General features: G+C 36.3%; 1 protein-coding gene across 3 annotated transcripts in view; it reads left to right on the top strand.

Moving 5' to 3' along the window:
* The window catches only part of LOC139977230 (uncharacterized), a 188,221-nt gene that overhangs the window by 33,521 nt on the left and 126,943 nt on the right, over positions 1-27,757 (top strand). For all 3 annotated transcript variants that reach the window (XM_071986467.1, XM_071986468.1, XM_071986471.1), the window contains exon 2: positions 3,173-3,346. In XM_071986467.1, the coding sequence (XP_071842568.1) occupies positions 3,247-3,346 (100 nt within the window). In that variant the 5' untranslated portion in view covers positions 3,173-3,246. The remainder of the gene's footprint in view (positions 1-3,172; positions 3,347-27,757) is intronic.

Below are 27,757 nucleotides of genomic sequence, written 5' to 3' on the forward strand. Positions count from 1 at the left end.
CAGATCATATTAATTGCTTTCACAAATTACTAAAATTAACAGTACAATAATGACCAATGGTATGTGTCAATTTGTGTGTCTTTAATTTTGTGACAGTGCAATTCAAATATGACTAGTGTTCTTTTAACCTTAAAGTCAGGTAAAAGTTTCAACAAAATCAAATAAAACTGTTAGCAAACTGCTTATCCAATAGAGAGCCTGTGTAAGAGAATGTGTAAAAGTAAGTTGGCCTGACGTTTCGATCCTATCTGCGCGGATCGAAAAGTCAAGCCATCTTACTTTTACACAAAAGTTTCAACAATCAGATATAATTTCCTTTTACTCTTTTCCCTTTTTTTTTCTCCTTTTTTTTTCTCTTTCTTTTCTTTTCTCTTCTCTTTTACTGTTAACCATTTTCTATATTTTATTTGTCGGCTGCAGAACTCTATATCTAAGAGAGAGTTGTTTAAAGTTTCAATCCCAACAAAACCTACTCTAACCATCTGTAGAAGTGCAAACTTTCTTAAAGGGTGTGAAGACAAAGAAACGTCTCATGCCGGTAATCTGACCTAGTTTCGAATGAGGTGTAACAAAAGTGTTAGACACCACCATCGATCCCAGAAAATACACACACAGCTTGCTACCGTCGGTAATTAGACACTAGTTTACAGTCAGTACATACAGCTGCGGTCAATACCCACAGCACAGTATACAAACGATACAGCGATGGACGTCTCAGGTCCAGCTTAAAATAACAAGGTATCACGTTTCATTACTGTACTGTCTGCATTTTGTAGCGACACCAACAAAACGTCACTTGCAAGCAACGGAAATGTAACTTTTTCAGAAGGCCGCACACGGTTTGGGGCGAGTCTTCAATGCCTTTAATGTGTCAGATACAATCGTGACCGGAAATCTCCGGTGACCATGGAACAGATGACATCTCTTCATTCCTCCAATCCCGGTATAAACTGGGCCTCCTCCTAAGTAGCCTCTGACAGATCGCCAGCTGAATCTGTTAGCTTTAACCTAAAAACTTTTACAAACACAGTTACGGCTAATTGGTGTCAGGTCAGATCAGGTGACGACGTTGAAATTGGTTATTCTTGATCTTTTCATCAGGGTCTGTTGATACAATTTATTTTGCCCATTACTGTTCAGCGATTGAACAGCTATTAAATTAAGGTCGAATCTGGTTGAATGAGGAAGAGCTTACAGCATTATTGGACGGACATGGTTGGATATAAAGATTACTATATGGATCAGGTTAAGGTACAGCGAGATTCTCACTCAGTCACGCTTTGCCGAAGATTTCGGCAATCCATGTTTGAGTGAATAGCTTTGTCATTATTTGCAGTTTACCGCCACAAGACTATACATTCTGCACAATTAGTGTTATGTTAAGTTTAGGTCATATGGAGGCCCGGAACTTATCTTGAATTTTAATGGTCAATTATCCTAACCGGTTATCTCGAACCGGGGACCTTATGATTGGAAGGCACCGGTTAACGCAGGTGCCTTCCAATCCGGTTAACGCAGGTGCCTTCCAATCATAATGCCCCCAGTTCGAGTCACTTCAAGATTAATGTATGTCATCCAGTTACGTTAAATATGAATCTAAGAGACTGACTTCGGTCAGCTTGTGGCTTTGATAAGCCAATGATGGCTTCTTCGCGAGTTCCTGCTTGCAGGAGGATCTAAAATACATACATACATAACCTCAATAAACGGCCCCTGAAATCAATATGATCTGAGCAATATTTTACAAGGACAACTGTCAAGGCCAGATGAGGGCCCCTAATTACCCTTTCAGGAGTAGCTCGATATAGTAAAACATGTTGATTTGAAGTTCTCTACTTAAGGCATTGTATGACATGCATCTGAAGATGTTCAATAGATGATACTTAGGCAGCTCTGAAAATTGAATTCAAAGAAGATAGTACTAAGAAATGAAAGATTGAAGACTATAAATATAGTGTATGGTTTGGTAGTATATCATTGGATCATTTATGAACAATATTAACTTCTCTCAAGTATTAAACTTCTGAGAGATTCACCTTGTAATGACAAGGAGTTTATCAAGTTGGATCTATTCCATGATAACCTTTCTCGTATTCTACTTTACTTTGAAGATCCTCTCACAGCTTTGATATATTTTCTGGAATATGTATGTAACAATATTTAATAGCTGATATACTCTATAAACAGAATATCATTATTTTTGTTGCATCCACTACTGGGCAGCTGGTGTTAAATTACTATTTGTTTTATTTATGCTAAACCTCAACATAATATTGCTGAAGGTAGAAGGTTCTCTTTTCAGCAATTTGACACAATTCTAACACACAGACATTACTCTGTGTGAGATACGTTGCATTTTAAGTTTCATCTTCATCATCTAACAAGTATAAAAATAATTGCACAATATCGATATGTAGAAATTTTGCATCTCGACTGGATTCACGTAAACATCGTAATAATCATAAGCTGAACAGACATTTGACGTCAGAAATAAAATACATTTTTCCCCAAAAAACATAGAAACCTTCAGAGATTGAGGGATGCAATTTGCCGGACTGTTTGAGAATGGACAGATCAATAATTAGATGGTGGGAAAACCATCATCTAAGCTATGGGGAGTTGACTCTACAATTTGTTACGTTGATCGATCAAGCAGTCTGTTCACTGAATGAGAAAAAAAGGAAATGGTTAAAGATGTAAACAGCTGCTGCTAGGACAGCAGGTTACTACAAACAACTTCTCTTTTCCTTGCTTTCTTTTGAACTTTGTGGGAGAAATTTTGTGCAATTGCAATCTTGGACCAAAGGGTAGTTTTAAGATGGGACAATTTATGATCAATCTTAGAGATTATTGAGAGTATAATATCTTGTAGTACAACATCAACATTCTGGTCAGGAAGATCCTACACCTAAAGAAATGTTTATGTGTATCAGCTGCATCACCCGATACTCATAGCTAGTACAGTAACTACTGTTCATGTTCCACAACCATGCATCACTAACTACTGCGTTGTGTTCGCAACACGGTAACATGTGTTACAGTTGGCACAGTAATTACTGGAAAGCTGTTACACGTTGAACTTCGAGTCCGACAGGTGAAAATTTGCAGTAATTTAAAAAAAAAAATTAAATTAATTTTTAAATTTAAATTTTTAATTTCTTCTCTTTTACAGATTTTTTTATACCATGGATCTGCCATTTAGCTCAAAGTTGAGGATTTGCATCAATTTTAAAGGATAAAAAGGATATGCCAGACTTGTCAAGCGAAATGACTAACCTACAGATTGGGAGATTTGAAATTATTCTTGGGATTTGCTGTTGTCTGATTATCAGGGTATCTGCAGAGGGTAAGTCCAATATACTATATTTTAAGTAATATCTTCCGTTATTGAATTCATCACAAATCTCTGTTATTATAACACACCCTTGAAGATTTCTGCCATATATAGAATTCACGACCAGACAGATATTATAGATAAGATTTCTGCCATATAGCATTCACGACCAGACAGAGGTTATAGATAAGATTTCTGCCATATAGTATTCACGACCAGACAGAGGTTATAGATAGGATTTCTGCCATATAGCATTCACGACCGGACAGATGTTATAGATAAGATTTCTGCCATATAGTATTCACGACCAGACAGATGTTATAGATAAGATTTCTGCCATATATAGCATTCACGACCAGACAGAGGTTATAGATAAGATTTCTGCCATATAGCATTCACGACCGGACAGATATTATAGATAAGATTTCTGCCATATAGTATCCACGACCAGACAGAGGTTATAGATAAGATTTCTGCCATATAGTAGTCACGACCAGACAGATATTATAGATAAGATTTCTACCATATAGCATTCACGACCAGACAGAGGTTATAGATAAGATTTCTGCCATATAGTATTCACGACCAGACAGAGGTTATAGATAAGATTTCTGCCATATAGCATTCACGACCAGACAGAGGTTATAGATAAGATTTCTGCCATATAGTATTCACGACCAGACAGATATTATAGATAAGATTTCTGCCATCTAGTATTCATAACCAGACAGAGGTTATAGATAAGATTTCTGCCATATAGTATTCACGACCAGACAGAGGTTATAGATAAGATTTCTGCCATATATAGTATTCACGACCAGACAGATATTATAGATAAGATTTCTGCCATATAGTATTCACGACCAGACAGATATTATAGATAAGATTTCTACCATATAGTATTCATGACCAGACAGAGGTTATAGATAAGATTTCTGCCATATAGTATCCACGACCAGACAGAGGTTATAGATAAGATTTCTGCCATATAGCATTCACGACCAGACAGAGGTTATAGATAAGATTTCTGCCATATAGTAGTCACGACCAGACAGAGGTTATAGATAAGATTTCTACCATATAGTATTCACGACCAGACAGATATTATAGATAAGATTTCTGCCATATAGTATTCACGACCAGACAGAGGTTATAGATAAGATTTCTGCCATATAGCATTCACGACCGGACAGAGGTTATAGATAAGATTTCTGCCATATAGTATTCACGACCAGACAGATATTATAGATAAGATTTCTGCCATATAGCATTCACGACCAGACAGAGGTTATAGATAAGATTTCTGCCATATAGTATTCACGACCAGACAGATATTATAGATAAGATTTCTGCCATATAGCATTCACGACCAGACAGAGGTTATAGATAAGATTTCTGCCATATAGTATTCACGACCAGACAGATATTATAGATAAGATTTCTGCCATATAGTATTCACGACCAGACAGATATTATAGATAAGATTTCTGCCATATAGCATTCACGACCAGACAGAGGTTATAGATAAGATTTCTGCCATATAGCATTCACGACCGGACAGAGGTTATAGATAAGATTTCTGCCATATAGTATTCACGACCAGACAGATATTATAGATAAGATTTCTGCCATATAGTATTCACGACCAGACAGAGGTTATAGATAAGATTTCTGCCATATAGTATTCACGACCAGACAGAGGTTATAGATAAGATTTCTGCCATATAGCATTCACGACCAGACAGAGGTTATAGATAAGATTTCTGCCATATAGTATTCACGACCAGACAGATATTATAGATAAGATTTCTGCCATCTAGTATTCATAACCAGACAGAGGTTATAGATAAGATTTCTGCCATATAGTATTCACGACCAGACAGAGGTTATAGATAAGATTTCTGCCATATATAGTATTCACGACCAGACAGATATTATAGATAAGATTTCTGCCATATAGTATTCACGACCAGACAGAGGTTATAGATAAGATTTCTACCATATAGTATTCACGACCAGACAGATATTATAGATAAGATTTCTACCATATAGTATTCACGACCAGACAGAGGTTATAGATAAGATTTCTGCCATAGTATTCACGACCAGACAGAGGTTATAGATAAGATTTCTGCCATATAGTATTCACGACCAGACAGATATTATAGATAAGATTTCTACCATATAGTATTCACGACCAGACAGAGGTTATAGATAAGATTTCTGCGATGTAGTATTCATGACCAGACAGAGGTTATAGATAAGATTTCTGCCATATAGTATTCACGACCAGACAGATATTATAGATAAGATTTCTACCATATAGTATTCACGACCAGACAGAGGTTATAGATAAGATTTCTGCCATATAGTATTCACGACCAGACAGATGTTATAGATAAGATTTCTACCATATAGCATTCACGACCAGACAGATATTATAGATAAGATTTCTGCCATATAGCATTCACGACCAGACAGAGGTTATAGATAAGATTTCTGCCATATAGTATTCACGACCAGACAGATATTATAGATAAGATTTCTGCCATATAGCATTCACGACCAGACAGAGGTTATAGATAAGATTTCTGCCATATAGCATTCACGACCGGACAGATATTATAGATAAGATTTCTACCATATAGTATTCACGACCAGACAGAGGTTATAGATAAGATTTCTGCCATAGTATTCACGACCAGACAGAGGTTATAGATAAGATTTCTGCCATATAGTATTCACGACCAGACAGATATTATAGATAAGATTTCTACCATATAGTATTCACGACCAGACAGAGGTTATAGATAAGATTTCTGCGATGTAGTATTCATGACCAGACAGAGGTTATAGATAAGATTTCTGCCATATAGTATTCACGACCAGACAGAGGTTAAAGATAAACTTGAGGACTCTAGAGAATGGAGTGGATTTATTCATTGGAATCAACAAGTCGTCAACTAAAGCATTGTATCTATATTGTCCCTGCCCTCTTGCCACCATTATAAGCATTTGTTTTCTATGTTATGGAAAGGAATCTAATTAAATAACCTTGCTATTTATACACATTAGATGACACTAAAATGTCAACCAATAAGCAATCTTGTCACCTATTTATGTCACAACTTTTAAGTTATAAACATCCAAATTCATTTACAGCCAAGAAGGATAAATAAGGGTAAACTTAAGAGCCCGGGACATTCATGGAAACTACGAAACATGTATAGAAAGAGGTCTTGATACAGTAATATGACCCACAATATAAACACTATTTCAAAATATTGTGGGCTGGTTATTTCTTGCCTCTTTTAATAATGACCTGCATTTTCTGGCAACTAACATAGCACGATATTGTTGACAGTCTGAAAATGTCGGTCTGTTGGAGCAAAGTTTTTCTGCTATTTGAAGAAAGAAATCGATACCAGAATTTGCAATCTTCAGTGGAATTGAATCAATTCCCATCCTTTAATTTAATATGTGCAGCCTGTCTAGTGTTTCTGATCGAAAAATTTGTAAATGCGGTTGTTCCACCTTGAGGAGGGTGTTTTAAAGAGAACACCTGAGGCCGGATTGTGGTGTCAGTGATCTCGGTAACGCCGATCGTATTCGACAGTTATCGTTTGTCAACCGGTTTCTCATTATTTTTTCTTTTTTCTGTCTTAATTTGTCTCGTATATTTACTTACTTTAACTATTAAAACATTGTCGGGATTTGTAAGCAGTCCAAGCATATCAGTGTATAAGGGAGAGTAAAATCACATGAAGTGAATAAGGGAGAGTAAACTCACATGAAGTGTATTAGGGAGAGTAAACTCACCTGAAGTGTATAAGGGAGAGTAAACTCACATGAAGTGTATTAACATAAGTACTTGAAGAAGACTGACAGCCTATCCAACTTGTCATAGTACAAGATGGTATGTGTTAATGCAGCCTAGTCCAGTTCCGGTATATACAGTATATGGTTCCAATCGGTTTCAGTAAGGGTGAGCAGTCAAGCAACCAGTTTTGACCACTTGGACAAATGCAGCCAAAGAAGGACGGTTGCATGACAATGGATTTTGACCGATGGCTTATTCATTCCTTGCAGTTCTGTACAAGGATGTTTAACTTAATTGATCATCAAAATTCCTGAGGTAACAACCTTTGTATTCAGACCTACAGTTGTCAAATTGACTAGCAAAAATATTGATACTTTTTTAAAATTCATTTTTCAAGTTTCTCCTTAAATACTTTAATGTTTAAGGTGTCAGAGCTCAATTGTCAAAAAAGTTTCAAATAGCAAGTTATGTAACTTGTAACTGCATGTAAATTAAAATATCTTCCAAAATGAGCTATATGTACTATCTTTTGGATATACCTTTCTCTTCAGTTATGGTCAGTGATCATAAATAATTACATATATTCAGAACAGTAAATGCAAATGTAAAATTATAGGAGTGCAAATGGTCTGTGTTTTTTGTGTGCTCATCATCTGGAACAGCCTGTGTACCTGTCACAACTTCTCTTGCCATATATTCCAACTCGCACACTTCGTTCCTCCAACAAACTGTATTTAACTGACCAGTCCTAAACCACGCTTGAAGACCTATGGTTACAGAAGCTTTGAATATACTCTGGCTCTTATCTCTGGAACAAGTTACCAGATCACATTTGAACTTGCTCTAAACTTTCTACATTCAAAAGTCTACTTAAGACCCCATCTTTTCACTTGTTCTTTTGTAAATTAATCTGCTTTCTCTGTAAAGCGCCTTGAGCAGTGACTTTTGTTTACTGATTTGGCGCTATATAAGTCTCATTTATGATGATTATTATTATTATTACTATGACTGGGTACGTTCTGAAGCCTAAGTCTACACGACAGCAAACTTTCATAGGTAGCAAAGTGTACAGATCTGTATGTGGTCAGTGCTTTCAGAGTTGAGTATTTTATTATGTACAGTAAAGGGCATTGTAAATATTATCTTCCTCCACCAACACTTCACATAAATAATTAATTTAATTAGAAACTTCCATGAATTTATTGTCCTGGATTATTGCTTATAGCAGATGACATGTACGTGCTGATTCCAGCATTTCTAAGATAGATTTCCATATTTTTCTGGGAGCTGTCATCCATGTTGCCTAGTGTGTCAGGATAGCTATTCTCCATTTCTTTAATAGACCACGTATCACAAGGTATACTTTCAAATCTCTTGTGAAATGAGAATCCTGGCCAATTTCTTATCATTGGATCAGTGTCACATGCCCTTTATACTGAAGGCTGTGACATTGCTAATGGAATGCATTCAGTGTAGTATCACCATGGTAACATCTTACAACCTAATTCATTAGTATATATATTTTCATATCTATGCAAATATAAGAAACCATACAACACCAAAGTATATATATACACGTCTGATTTAAAGGTCTTGAGAATATGACATTTGAAAATGATCCCAACTCCCGAAGAAACACTACAAACGTCAGGTTGTGATATCAGAAATATTTGGTGGTCTGCTGCCAACACTTTTGGAGAGTTGGATCCCTTCGCACATATGAATTTTTCTTGACCTAAAATATCAGATAATTATATGCTTTGATGTAGTCTTTTTTTTTTGGCTTTCTGGTTATTTATGATAAATATGCAAAATCCTCAGAACAGTTCCTTTAAGTGTTCATTTAGTTTAAGATTGCTAGAATTTTTTTAACAGCAGAAGCAGTTGATTGCAAGATAGGAGTGTTAGCTCAGTGGTTAATGCCGGTGCCTTTCAATCATAAGGTCCCGGTTCCGAGTCACTCCAAGATTAATGTATGTCGTCCAGTTACAGAGTTGTTGACAATTGACAATTCATAATCATGGACGTTAAATATGAATCTAAGAGGCTGACTTCAGTCAGCTTGCCGCTTTGATAAGCCAGTGATGGCTTCTTTGCGAGTTCCTGCTTGCAGGAGGATCTAAAATACATACATACATAGCCTCAATAAATGTCCCCTGAAATCAATTTGATCTGAGCAATATTTACAAGGACAACTGTCAAGGCCAGATGAGGGCCGCTAATTACCCTTTCAGGGGTAGCTGGATATAGTAAAACATGTTGATTTGAAGTTCTCTTAAGGCATTGTATGACATGCATCTGAAGATGTTCAATAGATGATACTAGGCAGCTCTGAAAATTGAATTCAAAGAAGATAGGACTAAGAAATGAAAGATTGAAGACTATAAATACAACCATTACAAAAATACAACCATTGAAGTTCAGTCCTAATGCCCAATGTCATCATAGATCTGTTGAAATACTCAAATATCTCACTATCGTAATCTTGAATTCTTATCTGAATATGCGAGTCTCTTAAAGGTTAGACGCTTCTGTATAAAGATCTTATATTTTTAATATCTCACAATGATAAATTCAGATATACTCAATTATAATGATGCTATATATATCTGTGTACCTGAATGTCTTAATATTTTTGGTAATTAAATATTAAGTAATTGTCTCTGCATATGTCAAATTTTTTTTATGTCAAAATATTTCAGTAATTAGATAATAACATCTAGCCACAAAAGTTTCAGATAATGACATGTCTACATCTAAATGTCACCTTAAAATTATGATCATTATGATTATTATTATGATTATTATTATTTTGCCAAATTTATATAGCCCTCTTTTCATGCTTAAGCATGTTCAAGAGTGCTTTACAATGACAACAAAATGACAAAACCCTTAAAATAAGAATATGAAGAATAAAATTGACACAGCTTAAATATTAATATAAAAATATATATATATATATACTTAAACAAAGGAATCATTTTAAAAATATTGAAAAGTAAGACACAACCATATAAAAATATTGATAAGTAAGACACAACCAAATTATAACTAATTCCATACATAACTACACCTTTAACAGTTTGGCTACAGATTGAAATAAGATAAGTAGAAGTTTATAAGACAGACCAAAAAAAGTGCATATTTCATCGCTGAATCCATTCTTTGCATCACATTTCTCAATACCAATAGACACATGCTGAATAGGAATTCATTATGTAGCCTTCCTGGATTTTGCTATAGTTCAACTGTGCAAATAAAAGTTGCCGGAGGCAAGATCTGCCAGATAAATTCCCAATCATCATCATCACCATTGGCTCAATGCAAACAGCCTACACTGCAATATTTACATTATATACACTGAATACTTCAGATCTGCGACCACAATCAATGGCCCTAACTTTACATTTTACTCGTCACATATCTTCATTCCTTCATTATACGTTTAGCACCGTTCGATTCTTATTTTTGGTTTTCACATTTGATGATATATACTTTTCCAATTCCATTCAGTCATTTATTTTATTTTATGTATTTTATGATTTACTATTCCGCCTTTACTTTATGACACACTTCAAAGAACCCCGACATCTGATAAAAATAGGAAGTTGAAAAAACTGCAACAATGTTGCCATAAAACTGACAAAACTCTCTGAAGCTGACAGTGATTGATTTTTTAATCAGGAGCAACAGTAGCGTGAGGAACGGGCGGCGAGCTCTTACGTCGTCGTCTGAGAGTAACATTGAACGAAAATGATGAGTGTCGATGCAAAAAGAAAAGGAGAAATAGGAACGAGATGAGAAAGAAATAGGGAAAGTGGGTTAGAAATTAGCAAGAAGTTGGATTTTCTGGGTTAGTGCCCGAACAGTTATAAGTTCCCTGTCTTGCTTTGTTTGGACTAGCATACTGATACAACCAGGTGTTTCAACAAGCCCTGCAATTACCAAAGTACAACAGCCTACAAAATTATATTTGAAATAGACCACAAGATTAGGATCTAGCTGTCTGGTAAATTACGTGCTACCCACGTGTAAATATATGTACGATACTTGAAAGAAAGACTCACAGCCCATTTCATGATTGCGGTAGAATGGTAAAGAATGGAACAGAGAGTACGTAATGATGTTGTAGTGATCATTTCTTTGACAGCATTATCATAAATTAAAGATGGTAATGTTTCTCCTCTTTTGGTGTAGCTTTAGTCAAATTTACAAAAGTTTGTTTGTTGCTTCAAAAACTGTTGTTTTTGGTTCCTTTAATTTTTCCTTCCGTGTCTGTCTTCAATGCAGCTGTTACCTAATTGTAAGGTTAACAATTTCATGTTAAGTATAGATCCACCTGTTCTTCCTAAGTCACACTTTGTTCTTTTCACCCCTTCTACCATCTTTTCGAGACACATTCCTTGGAATTTTATACATTTTTTGGGGGGCTTAATCATAAAATGAACTTGATGCAAGCTGGTGTGATGTCATAGATGCACATTGACCATTTTTCTTTCTGTTTTTTATTATTTTTCTTAGTGTTTTGAATTGACATTGGTTTGTACATTACATACAATACCAACGACAACCTCCCTCTATATATACAGGGATTGTACAGTACGTACAATACCAACAACAACCTCCCTCTATATATACAGGGATTGGACAGTACGTACAATACCAATGACAACCTCCCTCTATATATACAGGGATCATACAGTACATACAATACCAATGACAACCTCCCTCTACATATACAGGGATTGTACAGTACATACAATACCAACGACAACCTCCCTCTATATATACAGGGATTGTACAGTACATACAATACCAATGACAACCTCCCTCTATATATACAGGGATTGTACAGTACATACAATACCAATGACAACCTCCCTCTATATATACAGGGATTGTACAGTACGTACAATACCAACAACAACCTCCCTCTATATATACAGGGATTGTACAGTACATACAATACCAACGACAACCTTCCTCTATATATATACTGGGATTGTACAGTACATACAATACCAATGACAACCTCCCTCTATATATACAGGGATTGTACAGTACATACAATACCAACGACAACCTCCCTCTATATATACAGGGATTGTACAGTACATACAATACCAATGACAACCTCCCTCTATATATACAGGGATTGTACAGTACGTACAATACCAATGAAAACCTCCCTCTACATATACAGGGATTGTACAGTACATACAATACCAACGACAACCTTCCTCTATATATATATACTGGGATTGTACAGTACATACAATACCAATGACAACCTCCCTCTATTTATATACAGGGATTGGACAGTACATACAATACCAACAACAACCTCCCTCTATATATATACAGGGATTGGACAGTACGTACAATACCAATGACAACCTCCCTCTATATATATACAGGGATTGTACAGTACATACAATACCAACGACAACCTCCCTCTACATATACAGGGATTGTACAGTACATACAATACCAACGACAACCTCCCTCTATATATACAGGGATTGTACAGTACATACAATACCAATGACAACCTCCCTCTATATATACAGGGATTGTACAGTACGTACAATACCAATGAAAACCTCCCTCTACATATACAGGGATTGTACAGTACATACAATACCAATGACAACCTCCCTCTATATATACAGGGATTGTACAGTACATACAATACCAATGACAACCTCCCTCTATTTATATACAGGGATTGTACAGTACATACAATACCAACAACAACCTCCCTCTATATATATACAGGGATTGTACAGTACATACAATACCAATGACAACCTCCCTCTATATATATACAGGGATTGTACAGTACATACAATACCAACGACAACCTTCCTCTATATATATACTGGGATTGTACAGTACATACAATACCAATGACAACCTCCCTCTACATATACAGGGATTGTACAGTACATACAATACCAACGACAACCTCCCTCTATATATACAGGGATTGTACAGTACATACAATACCAATGACAACCTCCCTCTATATATACAGGGATTGTACAGTACGTACAATACCAATGAAAACCTCCCTCTACATATACAGGGATTGTACAGTACATACAATACCAATGACAACCTCCCTCTATATATACAGGGATTGTACAGTACATACAATACCAATGAAAACCTCCCTCTATATATATACAGGGATTGTACAGTACATACAATACCAATGACAACCTCCCTCTATTTATATACAGGGATTGTACAGTACATACAATACCAATGACAACCTCCCTCTACATATACAGGGATTGTACAGTACATACAATACCAACGACAACCTTCCTCTATATATATATACTGGGATTGTACAGTACATACAATACCAATGACAACCTCCCTCTATTTATATACAGGGATTGTACAGTACATACAATACCAATGACAACCTCCCTCTACATATACAGGGATTGTACAGTACATACAATACCAACGACAACCTTCCTCTATATATATATACTGGGATTGTACAGTACATACAATACCAATGACAACCTCCCTCTATTTATATACAGGGATTGTACAGTACATACAATACCAACGACAACCTTCCTCTATATATATATACTGGGATTGTACAGTACATACAATACCAATGACAACCTCCCTCTATTTATATACAGGGATTGTACAGTACATACAATACCAACGACAACCTCCCTCTATATATATACAGGGATTGTACAGTACATACAATACCAATGACAACCTCCCTCTATATATACAGGGATTGTACAGTACATACAATACCAATGACAACCTCCCTCTATATATATACAGGGATTGTACAGTACATACAATACCAACGACAACCTCCCTCTATATATATACAGGGATTGTACAGTACATACAATACCAATGACAACCTCCCTCTATATATACAGGGATTGTACATTACATACAATACCAACGACAACCTCCCTCTATATATATACAGGGATTGTACAGTACAACAATCACTTAATAAACTCAATGTTATCAGCCTTATAGAATGGAGGGCTAGAGTTGGACCAGGTATAACACTATAGCCTTGATATAGAGCTCTCCAATAAAGTCCTTTAATTACTTATTGTTTGAGTTGTTGAGATGACAAGCATTTTACCACATGATGACAATGTTCCCTATACAGACCATTGTAGCCATGAATCCACCCTTAAGGGATATAAAAACAACGGATACATGTGCTAGTTTTGTATTGGTTTGTACTATCAAAAAAAAGGTATCAAGATCTTCTTCAAGCATTTATTTCAAAAACAAAAAAAGAGCAATCATCACCATTGCATTATGGGTATGTATGATTTTTTCATGCTCAAGCAAAGGAAAATATATAAAGTAGATTAAAAACTGATGGATTTTGAGTCAGTAAATCTTGTTGTTATAATCTTGAACCTACAAGATTTATTGCTGCAGACTATCTATAATACATGTGGTCTATTGCTAGCACTGGGGGCTTCTGTACTTTTTTATTTTCAATCTTGTCCTCCTCACACAGTTTACCTTCCTTTTCTTTTCATAAAACAGAGAACTGAAGCGCAAAGAATTACACATAGCCCGCGATGCTCTCACGTTAACGAGATTAAAAGTGACAGCCAGGACGCACTGCTGCCCCTAACTGGGTTCAGTAGCCGTCTGTAGGTGGCGATGTCTTAAAAGGGGATGTCTTAACATAGTTCAGTTTTGACTGCAGCATGACAATATTCTGCTGTGATAATAACTGGAAGCTTAATTGTTTAATCGGATTTCATCTTTTTCACACAGATGCGCTGTCATTCGCGTCGGTGATTCATCCCTATCTCTCTTTTAGGATTCCACGGATTTTATTCCACGTCCTCCCCTAAGTTAATAAAAGGTTTCACCCGAATATTACATTTGTGAAGATTCTGCATGTAAAATCTGTCTTTGCATGACTAGATATTTGTAGGAAACAGCTCATCACAAAGAGGGAGCTTCTTTTACTTGTATTCTGGAGAGACATACTTCCCCACAATCACTTCACGGATTGGTAAAAATAGACTGCGTTATAATGCCAAGACAGAACAGCTCTGTGATTATAACACTCTTAGTTACATATATATCTACATATAGCTATATATATCTATATAAATATATCTATATATAGATATCTATATATATATATATATATATATTTACATATATTTATGTGTATATATATATAATGATATATATATATATATATATATATATATATATATATATATATATCTGTATATATGTATATTATATATTTTATATGAAAATTGGGGATCCACAAGTTTTGCCTCAATTGCAAAAGCTTTAATACAACATCGCATGAAAATCAAACAACCCCAAGCTATGGTAGCCTTCAAATGTCATTCACATGTTGTGTTTATGTGTCAGTAGAAGATGAAAGGAAGGGGACCTTTTAGTCGAGTAATATGATGAAAAGTTAACTCAGTAGCTGCTAAATGGATGGGTTGTATTTGTCTAACATGGCTGCAGTCATCTGTGGATAAGGGAACTAGTTTAAATCAATGCTACAATCAAAAGGTAACAGGCAAAAACTAGGCTCTCAAAATCTGAGCAAATTACATCTTTCTCTCATCTCCTCTCTTTCATCTTTGGTTTTTCCTTTTGTTTCTGATAAAGAGATTGCTTGAGGGCCTTTTTCATTAGAAACATAATTAGCATAGATAAGCAGAGTGACAGATCTAGAACTGAAACTTATAAAACGGCCACAAATGGATCGCACAATCCGCAGTTACCCTAAATTGTTAAATTCTCGGCCAGAAATTATAGCTACTACTTCTGCTGCCTCAAAAATACTTTATAGTTTAAAAGGAATACAGAGGTTGCTCTTAACTTGTTCAAATTTGAAAAGAGGAGTTCAGTGGGTAAAGAGAAGGGAAATTATGGAGGGTGGAAGCATTAGGGGTTTGGTTGAATCCGGGTGGCAAGGGAGGTTGGAGGCATTAGGGGTTTGGTTGAACCCTAAAACCCTGATGGCAAGGGAGGATGGAAGCATTAGGGGTTTGGTTGAATCCTGGTGGTAAAGGAGGTTGGAGGCATTAGGGGTTTGGTTGAATCCTGGTGGCAAGGGAGGTTGGAGGCATTAGGGGTTTGGTTGAACCCTGATGGCAAGGGAGGTTGGAAGCATTAGGGGTTTGGTTGAATCCTGGTGGCAATGGAGGTTGGGAGCATTAGGGGTTTAATTGAATCCTGGTGGCAAGGGAGGTTGGAAGCTTTAGGAGTTTGATTGAATCCTGGTGGCAAGGGAGGTTGGAAGCTTTAGGAGTTTGATTGAATCCTGGTGGCAAGGGAGGTTGGAAGCTTTAGGGGTTTGGTTGAATCCTGGTGGCAATGGAGGTTGGGAGCATTAGGGATTTGGTTGAATCCTGGTGGCAAGGAAGGTTGGGAGCATTAGGAGTTTGGTTGAATCCTGGTGGCAAAGGAGGTTGGGTGCATTAGGGAGGTTGGTTGAATCCTGGTGGCAAGGGAGGTTGGGAGCATGAGGGGTTTGGTTGAATCCTGGTGGCAAGGGAGGTTGGAAGCATTAGGGATATAATTGAATGGTATTATGAGTTGCCTGGTATCAGAGCATAGATTGGCTAAGTGGTTTTAGTAACACAGATCCTATGTAAAACATAACTCACACATCCAAAGTAAATTTATCATAACTCTCATATTACCAGCAACCATAGGACCATTTACAAATTTCACAGTGCAGCTCAAGATAAGTAAAGTTGGAAAAGTCTGCTTTATGAACAGTTACAGCTCATTACAATGACATGAGATGTCAATGTTCTTTAAGGATCTATGGAGACAACCCATCCTCCCTCCTTCTCCCCGTTGTGTGTGGGTGTGTTTCTGTTCTACCGGTTCAATCTCTCAGCAGTGATGTCAGCTCTCACCAGGAACAAATTCAGCTGATCTAACACAACTTTCACGCTCTCATTGTTAAATAGATAAAGCATGAGATATGTTACCTAGCTACAATTTAATGTCTTTATTTCCTGTAACATCACTCTACTGCTTTTCAAGTACTGGATGTTCTTTTAACGACGACAAATGCCATTAGGATCAGCCTTTTAGTACCTACTTCATGAGCTATCATGACATCAGTCCATTATTGTCTCCTTAAAGGAACATGTTGCTTTAAAATTAACTAAATATAAGGGATCTTTCACACCTGACCGAATTATTTTCTCAAGCATCAAGTTTTTTTTCTGCAGAGGAAGAAGAAAGTAGGAAACATAAAACATTTTTTTCCAAAAAGGCAACGCTGAAAATCATCCTCGGGAATAAAAATTACAGAATGTGCGGGATATTACTTTATGGATTAATGTACTAACAAATAAAAGAGGGAATGCTTTATAGGTAACTTACATATATAGCTTTAATGTGGAAGGATTCTGTTTTCCTACTTGTTAGAATTAAATTGATTGAAAGCGATGATAATGTATAGGAAATGCGATCACCACAATTATCCTTTATTGCATTTTTACATAAAAATGATTCATTATGGGTGACGTTAGAGAGCTCAACCTCAACCGTAATAGCACAACGATGGAGTCTATCTTAGGTTAGATAATATTTCCATGTATGAGATTTATTGAAAACTGGAAAATAAATCTAAAGGTCCAGTTTGTACTTATATCTGATTTTGTCAGTTTGCATCAATATGAAGAGGGGAGGGTGGGGAGGTTGGGTGGGGGAGGTTGGGTGGGGGAGGTTGGGTGGGGGAGGTTGGGTGGGGGAGGTTGGGTGGGGGAGGGTGGGGGGCACGAGAACATTGAAATTTGGTTTCATCTTTACAATTTCTTTATGTACTACAGTGATCATGAAGGACACAATTTTAATCACAGTTTGGAATAATTATAAGAATATTTCCCAAAATATAAATGCATTTCCATTCATGAATAAAAGGAATGCACTTTCTAATATCCTTCACAAGCAAGAACATTTCCTCTGGATATTTGTAAGTAGGGATGTGGATAGTTGGGAGTGATAGATATCCTTGTCACTCACAAAAGAAATATTACATTGTGAGGGAAATAATCCTAAAGCAGCTAGATTAATGTAGATATTGGTTACACACCAAACTATTAATGTCAAGAAAAATGGCAGAGAGACTCAAATTGATCAAACATTGATGTTCTGTATGTGTGTATGCGTGTGTGTGTGTATGTACTGTTTGTATGTATGTATATCAGATCCTCGTGCAAGCAGGAACTCGCGAAGAAGCCATCATTGGCTTTAGCCGCACGCTGACCAAAGTCAGTCTCTTAGATTCATATTTAACGTCCATGATTATGAATTGCTTTGATAAGCCAATGAGGCTTCTCTCGCGAGTTCCTGCTTGCAGGAGGATCTAAAATACATACATACATATGGAGATACCATAGCCCAGGACTTGAGTATTAGTTGTTGAATTATATAGTACGCTTAAACATTAGTTAGTCATGTAGACAAACACATACGCACCTGTCTAATGTTAACAGTCATCCATGCATATACTATACACACCTGCATAATGTTTACTGTAGCTTACTATTGGCACCAGAGGACTTGTCTCCACAAGGGATTAATCTTAGTTATTGAAGACAGAATCGGATTGAGGTGAGAAATAAACATGTAATCGAATGATAAGTACCGTCTGTTGCAAGTAGACTCACTAGTGGCAAATAAATGACACTATGATGCTTGTAAAGTGAGGTTCTTGTTATAAACTAGGATATAAACAAACCCTTCATACAGAGGTAACAGTGTCCTCTCACATCACATAGCTGTGTCTTACTCATTTTTTAATTATTATACCAATGGTTATCATCCCATCCAAGTTTCTGGCTAATTCTCATATAAACGCTGTTTTATCAGAACATGGCATAATTTTATAGTAATATGTGTTTGCAGTGATCAGAGATAACACAACCTTGGTTTCTTGGCAGTCGTGCCCTATATCATTGAGCAGCAGATCCTAGCCTTGGAAATCCAGAAAATTCTTGAATTGGCTTCATAAAAAAAAAATCTACTTTCCATGATAACAGCCGTTCATAACAGAGATCCATAAAGCCTTGCACCGTTTGTACATGAGATGAAATCATTTGTTTAACAGTACTGGAAACATAAATGACCTGCTCTCACATTATCTGAGGTAACAGTGTGACATTACCACAAGTTTTAGATATAGGTTAACTATGGGCTGGAGTTTAAAGGCATTGAAGACTCGCCCCAAACCACGTGGCGCCCTGTGAAAAAGTGAACTTTCTGTTGGTTGCAAGTGACGTTTTGTTTGTGTCGCTACAGAATGCAAACAGTAATGAAACGTGATACCTTAATAGTTATCTTTAGCTGGACCTGAGATGTCCATCGCTGTATCGTTTGTATACTCTGCTGTGGGTATTGACCACAGCTGTATGCACTGACTGTACACTCGTGTCTACTTACCGATGGTAGCAAGCTGTGTGTGTATTTTCTGGGATCGATGGTGGTGTCTAACACTTCTGTTACACCTCATTCGAAACTAGGTCAGATTACCGGCATTAGACGTTTCTTTTTGCGGGAGTCTTCACACCCTTTAAGCTCCTACAAAGGAGGTGAATGTTGTCGATTTTAATAAATTCTTTACCAAACAGTACAACGTGTGTAGTGTAATGTAACAATTGAAAGAAATCATTTAAACTGTCTATCAATTAAGGTAGTTTGAAAGTTGGTTAATCCCACTAGGTCTATCTACTGGTACCTCAGAGCACACAGGTAACAAGTAAGTATTTCACAAAGTAAGGAGTAACTGAAAAGATCTGTTGATCAGAATGAAGTTACAAAGCAATACAGATTCTCTGCTTTGTACCTTATTAGTAAGTGACACCATACAAAGCAATACAGATTCTTGCTCTAAAGGGTGATATATATATGTATATGTACCTTGTTGGTAAGTGACACCATACAAACCAATACAGATTCTTTGCCTTGAAGGGTCATATATATATATATGTACCTTGTTGATAAGGTGGCACCGTTTTTGTTGATTTCATATGGCTATAACATTCATCCAATCATTGCAAAATGATCTAAGTGCTCTAAGCAAACCCCTCCCTATCCTTAACTCAAACACCAGCCCTACCCAAGTGGCTCTAAAGGATTGGCATCATATCCTGGCTATGAGAATTGGTACCCTTCTGAATTTCCTTGTAGTACCCAACCAAGTTAATTTATTACAATTAAACACATACAAAACTAGGAAGAAATCACTGACTTGATTTTAGTGATAATTTCTTTATGAATTCTCTGCTGTTTTGTTTCAATAGCTCACAATATTGCAGCAATTCCCACTGGCGCTGGACATTTCGGTTGGGAATTGTGTCAATAGAACATGTAAACAGCATATCTTGTAAAAATCATTTGTGAGAAATTAACAAGATTGCCCTCAACTTGAAAAGTTGACTGGGACAAAATGAGGGCAGTATTTCCGAATATGTATAAACAGCACTTCATAGAAGAAAAGGAAGGCTCCCTTGGTTTTCTAGAGTTTTTGAGATGTTTCATCTTGATTTTAGATCACTTAAATGTCTGTCATTGTAAAGCTTTATAGTTAGTATTGTAAGGTATTATTTGTTATGGACTTATTTTTGTTCATTTCTTCCAGTTTCACCGTGCCTTTATGGGCAAAGGCGTAGGAGGCGGGCCTGGAGGGGGGGGGGGAGAGGGGCTGCAGCCCCCCCAATCAAATATTTTTGTGAAAATTCAGGCAATATGCTGAGAATTGTTTGGACCCCTACTGAAAGAAAAATAAATTGCAATGTGTTTTTCAATGGTTAAACTTATATTATTATGATCATTATTATTGTAACGACTTCCCCAAAATGGTAATAACATGGTAAATGATTGCATGTCATTGGCATGCGAAGTAATAACTGATGCATGCCTAAATGGTATGTATATTAACACTTTGAACGTGCACGGATTGAGCAAAAATACTTTTCGGGCAAGTTGTTACAGACCCCCCCCCCCATATTAAATGGGCTCCTACGCCTATGTTTATGGGGTACACCCGTCAAGCACCACCTGGCTTGTTAATTAGAGACACACACATTGATAGATTAGAAAAACACAAGAGATGCTCAGATACATCATTAAGAATAGGTTTTAATTGATGCTCCTGCACTAGTCTAAAGAAAGTCATTTTTACCGTATGAAGTAATAAATGTGTCACTGAAAGGGGGATTGCTTGGGGGTGAAAAAATATGACCTATAGAATATAAGCATGGCTGTACCATCAATTGGTTGATTATTCCTTCAAATTTGTAATCATCTTTGGTAGCTATGTGATAATTACAAGTTAGAAATACTGTGTACAATAGGTAAAGTTTTCCCTGTTGAATAAATATTGACCTTATTTTAGAAACTTGACCGTTATTGTTCCAATCTAATACTGTAATAGTTTCATATACCCTAGCATCCTAAGTGACATAGCCACCTAGTCCCCTAGTCCTCATCTGACATATATCCAAACACAAGCACAAAATCTATGTGATACCCCAGATGGAAACACACACCCATCCTCCTCCATCCGCCTCCACCCATCCTCCTCTACATATGCAACGTTACCCTTGGGATGGTACTACTTAGTACCACACATGAGAAAATAGCACTGAGAATGATTTCCCCACCCTCCCCCCCCAACCCCTCCTTGAATTTTGTGTCCCTTTCTTTGATATTCTTGAGTATGTGGTTGTTTAAGTTTCACAGTATGATGATGAATCTTTGATTGTTTTAGATGTTTAATGTGTTTTATAGTTCAGTACTAGCTTATTGCATCATGAGAAGCCCTTACATCAAATCATTTGAGTTTCTGCTACAGAGCTTAATATGTGTTAATATTTAAATTAAAACAGCTATTTCAATTGGTTTTAGTTGCTATCTTATACTCAAATCTCACGACAATGTCACTTCTTAGCTTGCCAATTCATGTCAACTAGAAATATAGAGATAAATGTGCAAATTTTGAAACTTCCAAAACTTCCATATATATTTCAAACAGTGTATGCAGATTGACCAAGAAAAGTACTTGTTGGAATTTTTCGTATAATTAAATAGTTTAGTTAGATGTTTTAGTTTCATCAGTTATAATAATGTTATGTGTATTAATAATTGGAATATTTTGTCAATTTACTGACCAGATGTAATAAGCTGATATGCAGTATACCCCCCCCCCCACCAGACTTTCTCAGGTAATTAGTAACATATTGTACACCAATGTTATCATTTGTTTCTGCTTACCCTTAAACCTGGAATTAAACTATCTCAGCAGTTAATGAAGCTAAGGAGCCTTCACAGGTTCTTATGTAGATTGCAGACTATACATGCACACTGTGAAGTGTCAAAGGTCAGGTTGAAGGAGGATAACAGACTTACTTCTTTGAGACTATATTTTTTATACTCATGTTACATGGTCTGGCAGGGCTTGTTGCATCGTACAAACAACCTGCAGCTTTGAGACTAGATGTACACTCATATCCACTCATACTTCCCTCATATATCCTCTTATACATCCTCTCATATATCCTCTTATATCCTCTCATACATCCTCTTATATCCTCTCATATATCCTCTCATACATCCTCTCATACATCCTCTCATATATCCTCTCATACATCCTCTCATACATCCTCTCATACATCCTCTCATATCCTCTCATACATCCTCTCATATATCCTCTCATACATCCTTTCATACATCCTCTTATATCCTCTCATATATCCTCTCATACATCCTCTCATACATCCTCTCATATCCTCTCATACATCCTCTCATACATCCTCTCATACATCCTCTCATATCCTCTCATACATCCTCTCATATATCCTCTCATACATCCTCTCATACATCCTCTCATATCCTCTCATATATCCTCTTATATCCTCTCATACATCCTCTTATATCCTCTCATATATCCTCTCATACATCCTCTCATACATCCTCTCATATCCTCTCATACATCCTCTCATACATCCTCTCATACATCCTCTCATATCCTCTCATACATCCTCTCATATATCCTCTCATACATCCTCTCATACATCCTCTCATACATCCTCTCATATATCCTTTCATACATCCTCACATACATCCTCTCATACATCCTCTCATACATCCTCTCATACATTCTCTCATATATCCTCTCATATATCCTTTCATACATCCTCTCATACATCCTCTCATACATCCTCTCATATATCCTCTCATACATCCTCTCATACATCCTCTCATACATCCTCTCATACATCCTCTCATATATCCTCTCATACATCCTCTCATATATCCTCTCATATATCCTCTCATACATCCTCTCATACATCCTCTCACATATCCTCTCATATATCCTCTCATACATCCTCTCATATCCTCTCATACGTCCTCTCATATAGTCTCACATATTCTCTCATACATCCTCTCATACATCCTCTCATATATCCTCTCATATATCCTCTCATATATCCTCTCATACATCCTCTCATACTGTATATCCTCTCATATTCTCTCAATACCTTTCATACATCCATTCATATCCTCTTATATAGCCGTTCATAAACCCTGATATTCCTTGACATGAAGACAGAAAGTAACTGGCACTCTCACATATTCAAACAGCTGTTTGGAAAACAGAATGCTAACATGTGGTAACATTTCATATTGGTATACTGCCATCCCTTCAGAAAGTTGTTGGAAAAACTTGGGAAATAGAGGTCAGTATTTCTAATTGTGTTAGTTTACCACAAGGAGCACATTCATTGTTCTATGGAAGGGACACTTGTAGTCTGATGGATTATTCATTATGTTGACCATTTACCAATACACATTGTATCGTTTATATTGACCAGCCACCAATACTCATTGTATTCATTATGTTGACCAGCCACCAATACATATTGCAGTCATTGTGTTAACCAGCAATAGACAGTCATCATTTTGACCACTAATCAATACACATTGAATTTATTATGCTGACCTTCCATCGATACACATTGAATGGTGTTGACCAGTCACTGATACACATTGTACTATGTTGACCAGTCACTGATACACATTGTATTATGTTGACCAGTCATTAATACACAATGTATTATGTTGACCTGTCACTGATACACATTGTATTAGGTTGACCAGTCACTGATACACATTGTATTATGTTGACCAGTCACTGATACACATTGTATTATGTTGACCAGTCAGTGATACACATTGAATTGTGTTGACCTGTCAGTGATACACATTGAATTGTGTTGACCAGTCACTGATACCCATTGTATTATGTTGACTAGCCACCAACAGACAATGCATTCATTATGTTGACCAGTCACTGATACACATTGAATTGTGTTGACCAGTCACTGATACCCATGTATTATGTTGACTAGCCACCAACAGACAATGCATTCATTATGTTGATCAGTCACTGATACACATTGTATTATGTTGACTAGCCACCAACAGACAATGCATTCATTATGTTGACCAGTCACTGATACACATTGTATTATGTTGACCAGTCACTGATACACATTGTATTATGTTGACCAGTCACTGATACACATTGTATTATGTTGACCTGTCACTGATACACATTTTTTATGTTGACCAACCAGCAGTAATATTGACCATATCTGTCCTGATAGATATAGATATATCCCTAGTTTGAAAATGAGCCGATTGTGAAAACTAATATATATCTTCATCTAATCCCAGCTCATGCAGTAAAGAAGATTACTACCATTCATACATTATTATTAATATTATTATTATTATACAAAATTTCTATAGCGCCTTATCCAATCAGAAATTGCTCTAAGGCCCTTTACAGTAAAATACAAACAAACATGATATACAAATATATAAATCGATAATGTAAGGTATAAAAAGGGTAAAAAATTTGTTATATACCATCTGACAATAAATTGTATAAAAACTGCAAATGTAAAAGCGAAAATGATACAAACAAATTCTTAAACTTTAAAATATATATAAATGTGAAAAATTTTAAGTTTTAAAAGCACTATAAACGCAAAATGGAAAATGCGTTGTAATAATGTGACAATATACATGAAAACCTAACATACTCTGGAAGAAGCTGCTTTGTTTTCATTATTTCTTATCGTCTTCTGCTCTACGCTCGTTTGATGTTTTTCCCCATCTGTAAATTATATTGCACCAATCTGATATTCCTCACAGCAATTTCCTTTTAGTTTATTCTTATAAGTCAATAATATTACTTCCAGTATTCTAATCTTTTCTGAGCTGATTCTTATCTTTTTGAAAATATACACACATTCACCAAGATAATGTTTGCCTGTTAGCCTGTAGCAAGGTATTTGTTTACTGCAGTATTTGTTACTATATTGTTGATATATTACAGATGTATGATGTTTCCCATGTGACTGTACATGAACCTTTTCTTCTATAGTAACTGAAAGTCAGTTTTGTTGTGTGCTGTAAATTAATTGCCAGGCAGCCAATGAAAGAAAAAATTGTCAGAGATCGCTTAAATGTTACTCACATTTTCATGAAGTGCGCAGTTTTCATCACCCTTCAGAAGTCTGCACTAAAGATTTGGAACACACAAGCATCGTGTGATTAACACCAATTCAATAGAATATTAGTGGTGCAAGTGTCTTTGTGTATCAAGAATGGTTTTTGGACTTTTTTGAATTTTTGACGAATTTGATAAGAGTGTAACTTTTGCCAAACTCTTCCCCTTCCTCCCTCTTACACTTTAACCAACCTCTTCTCTATATCCCAAAAAAGCAATTTGGTATGAATTAGTGAGTGCATACATCAAAACGTATTTAGCCTTACCTTACCAACATTTATGAAGACCATTGATACTCTGGCCATTTTGAGATGTTGGTTAGTATTTAAGGAATGTTAAAGCATTCTCAAAACTTAACTTATATTTTCAAAGCAGTTTCATATAGGTATCGATCATCTGCAGTTTTTTTTCTGTTTTGACACCATAGGGAGACACAAACATGCATACAGGCACCCTCCCACGCATACACCCACGTGCATGCACACACATACATCATACATACAAACATACATACATAGGAAAGAAAAAATACTCAATTGTTGCTTTATTGCTTTACATGCATATATAGATAGTTGAGGGATAATGTAATCTTCTGGGGAGATCCAGAAAGCTCAAAACTGAAAAAGAAAGATAAAAGGATGAATTCTTGAAGGGAACCATTTGATGCGATTAAACCAATTAGATTGATCCCTGCTATTGCATCCAACACATGGGCAAATCTAACCAGAAAAGTGATTGGATTTACAGCTTTACAGCATCACTAGTTAAGTCTCTTCTCTTCAATGCAGCAATAAAAACCCTGTTTACATCCATTCTCCAATTGCCCATCAATAGGTTAAATGATGCAGGGGAATTGAGAATAATAAACAGCCAAGGAAAAAGACTCAATTGTTGCTTTTATCTGTTCCAGTCGGGCCGTGCCAGTCTTCTCGGGAAGATTACCGTGTACTATCAAATTGGAGAAGAAAAGGTTGCTGGTTATATAGAAAGAGACCTGCTACATTTAACAGTTGAATTCACATTTTTATTTGTAGTCTAGGGGGAACAGACGTTTAAGCAGTTTATTGATCATAAAACTGACTTTATCAAGAGATTCCATCTTCCTGCCAATCATAATGAAATGATGTCAAAAAGCCAAATCCGAAAATTGCAAAATGTTTGACTGTTTCTTCATTTATGTTCAAAGAAGCTTTATGAAGCTAATGAAATGTATTGTTGTGATGAGTCTGTGTGTAATACTTAAGAAAAACATCTCAAAGGTACTGCTTTACTTTGAGCTGCTCAAAGTGTTGCCATGTCCAACACCAATACATTAATGTTGTTATAGTTGGTAAACTTGCTATACAAAGTGCATAGATGTAAAGCAGTTTTATATACACACAAACCATATGTAGTAATTTATATAACCATAGTAATTCATAGTAATTAATTTAAAACATGAACCAGTAATTTATTAGAGAAAGTCTAACCAGGCGTGTAGCCAAGGGGGGGCGGGCAAAGGGGGCGACTGCCCCCCCCCTTGAGCATATGGTCAATTCCGTAGTGACTCGCGTGACATATTTACTAAAATTCCTCTCTATTTGATATCATTAAACAATAAAGAAAGACATATTTTTTGGTATGATGTTGACCTTATCATGGAATTGACCATATGTTTGTTTGAATATGTTTTTATGGTATCGCTAGTAATTTCAAGCTTAGATGCAACTTACAAGGCCTGGGAAGTGCCATTTCCAGTGATCTGGGAGGCATTTTCAGCCAAAATTTTCTTGTACACGTAGCACCAACTCATGGTGGCGCTAAGCTTAGAGGTTCGCCCCTCCCTTGGCAAATTCCTGGCTACGAGCCTGAGTCTAACGACCTTCACAACCGCTACACAAAATTTTAACATTTAAAATTATTACCTGACATTATGTATGAACAGTTATTAGCAAGATCATGAAGGTTTATGGATTCCAAAATGGAGTAATAATACCAGTAATGTGACATG

The sequence above is a fragment of the Apostichopus japonicus genome, chromosome 12 (genome assembly GCF_037975245.1).
Source record: "Apostichopus japonicus isolate 1M-3 chromosome 12, ASM3797524v1, whole genome shotgun sequence".
NCBI lineage: Eukaryota > Metazoa > Echinodermata > Holothuroidea > Aspidochirotida > Stichopodidae > Apostichopus > Apostichopus japonicus.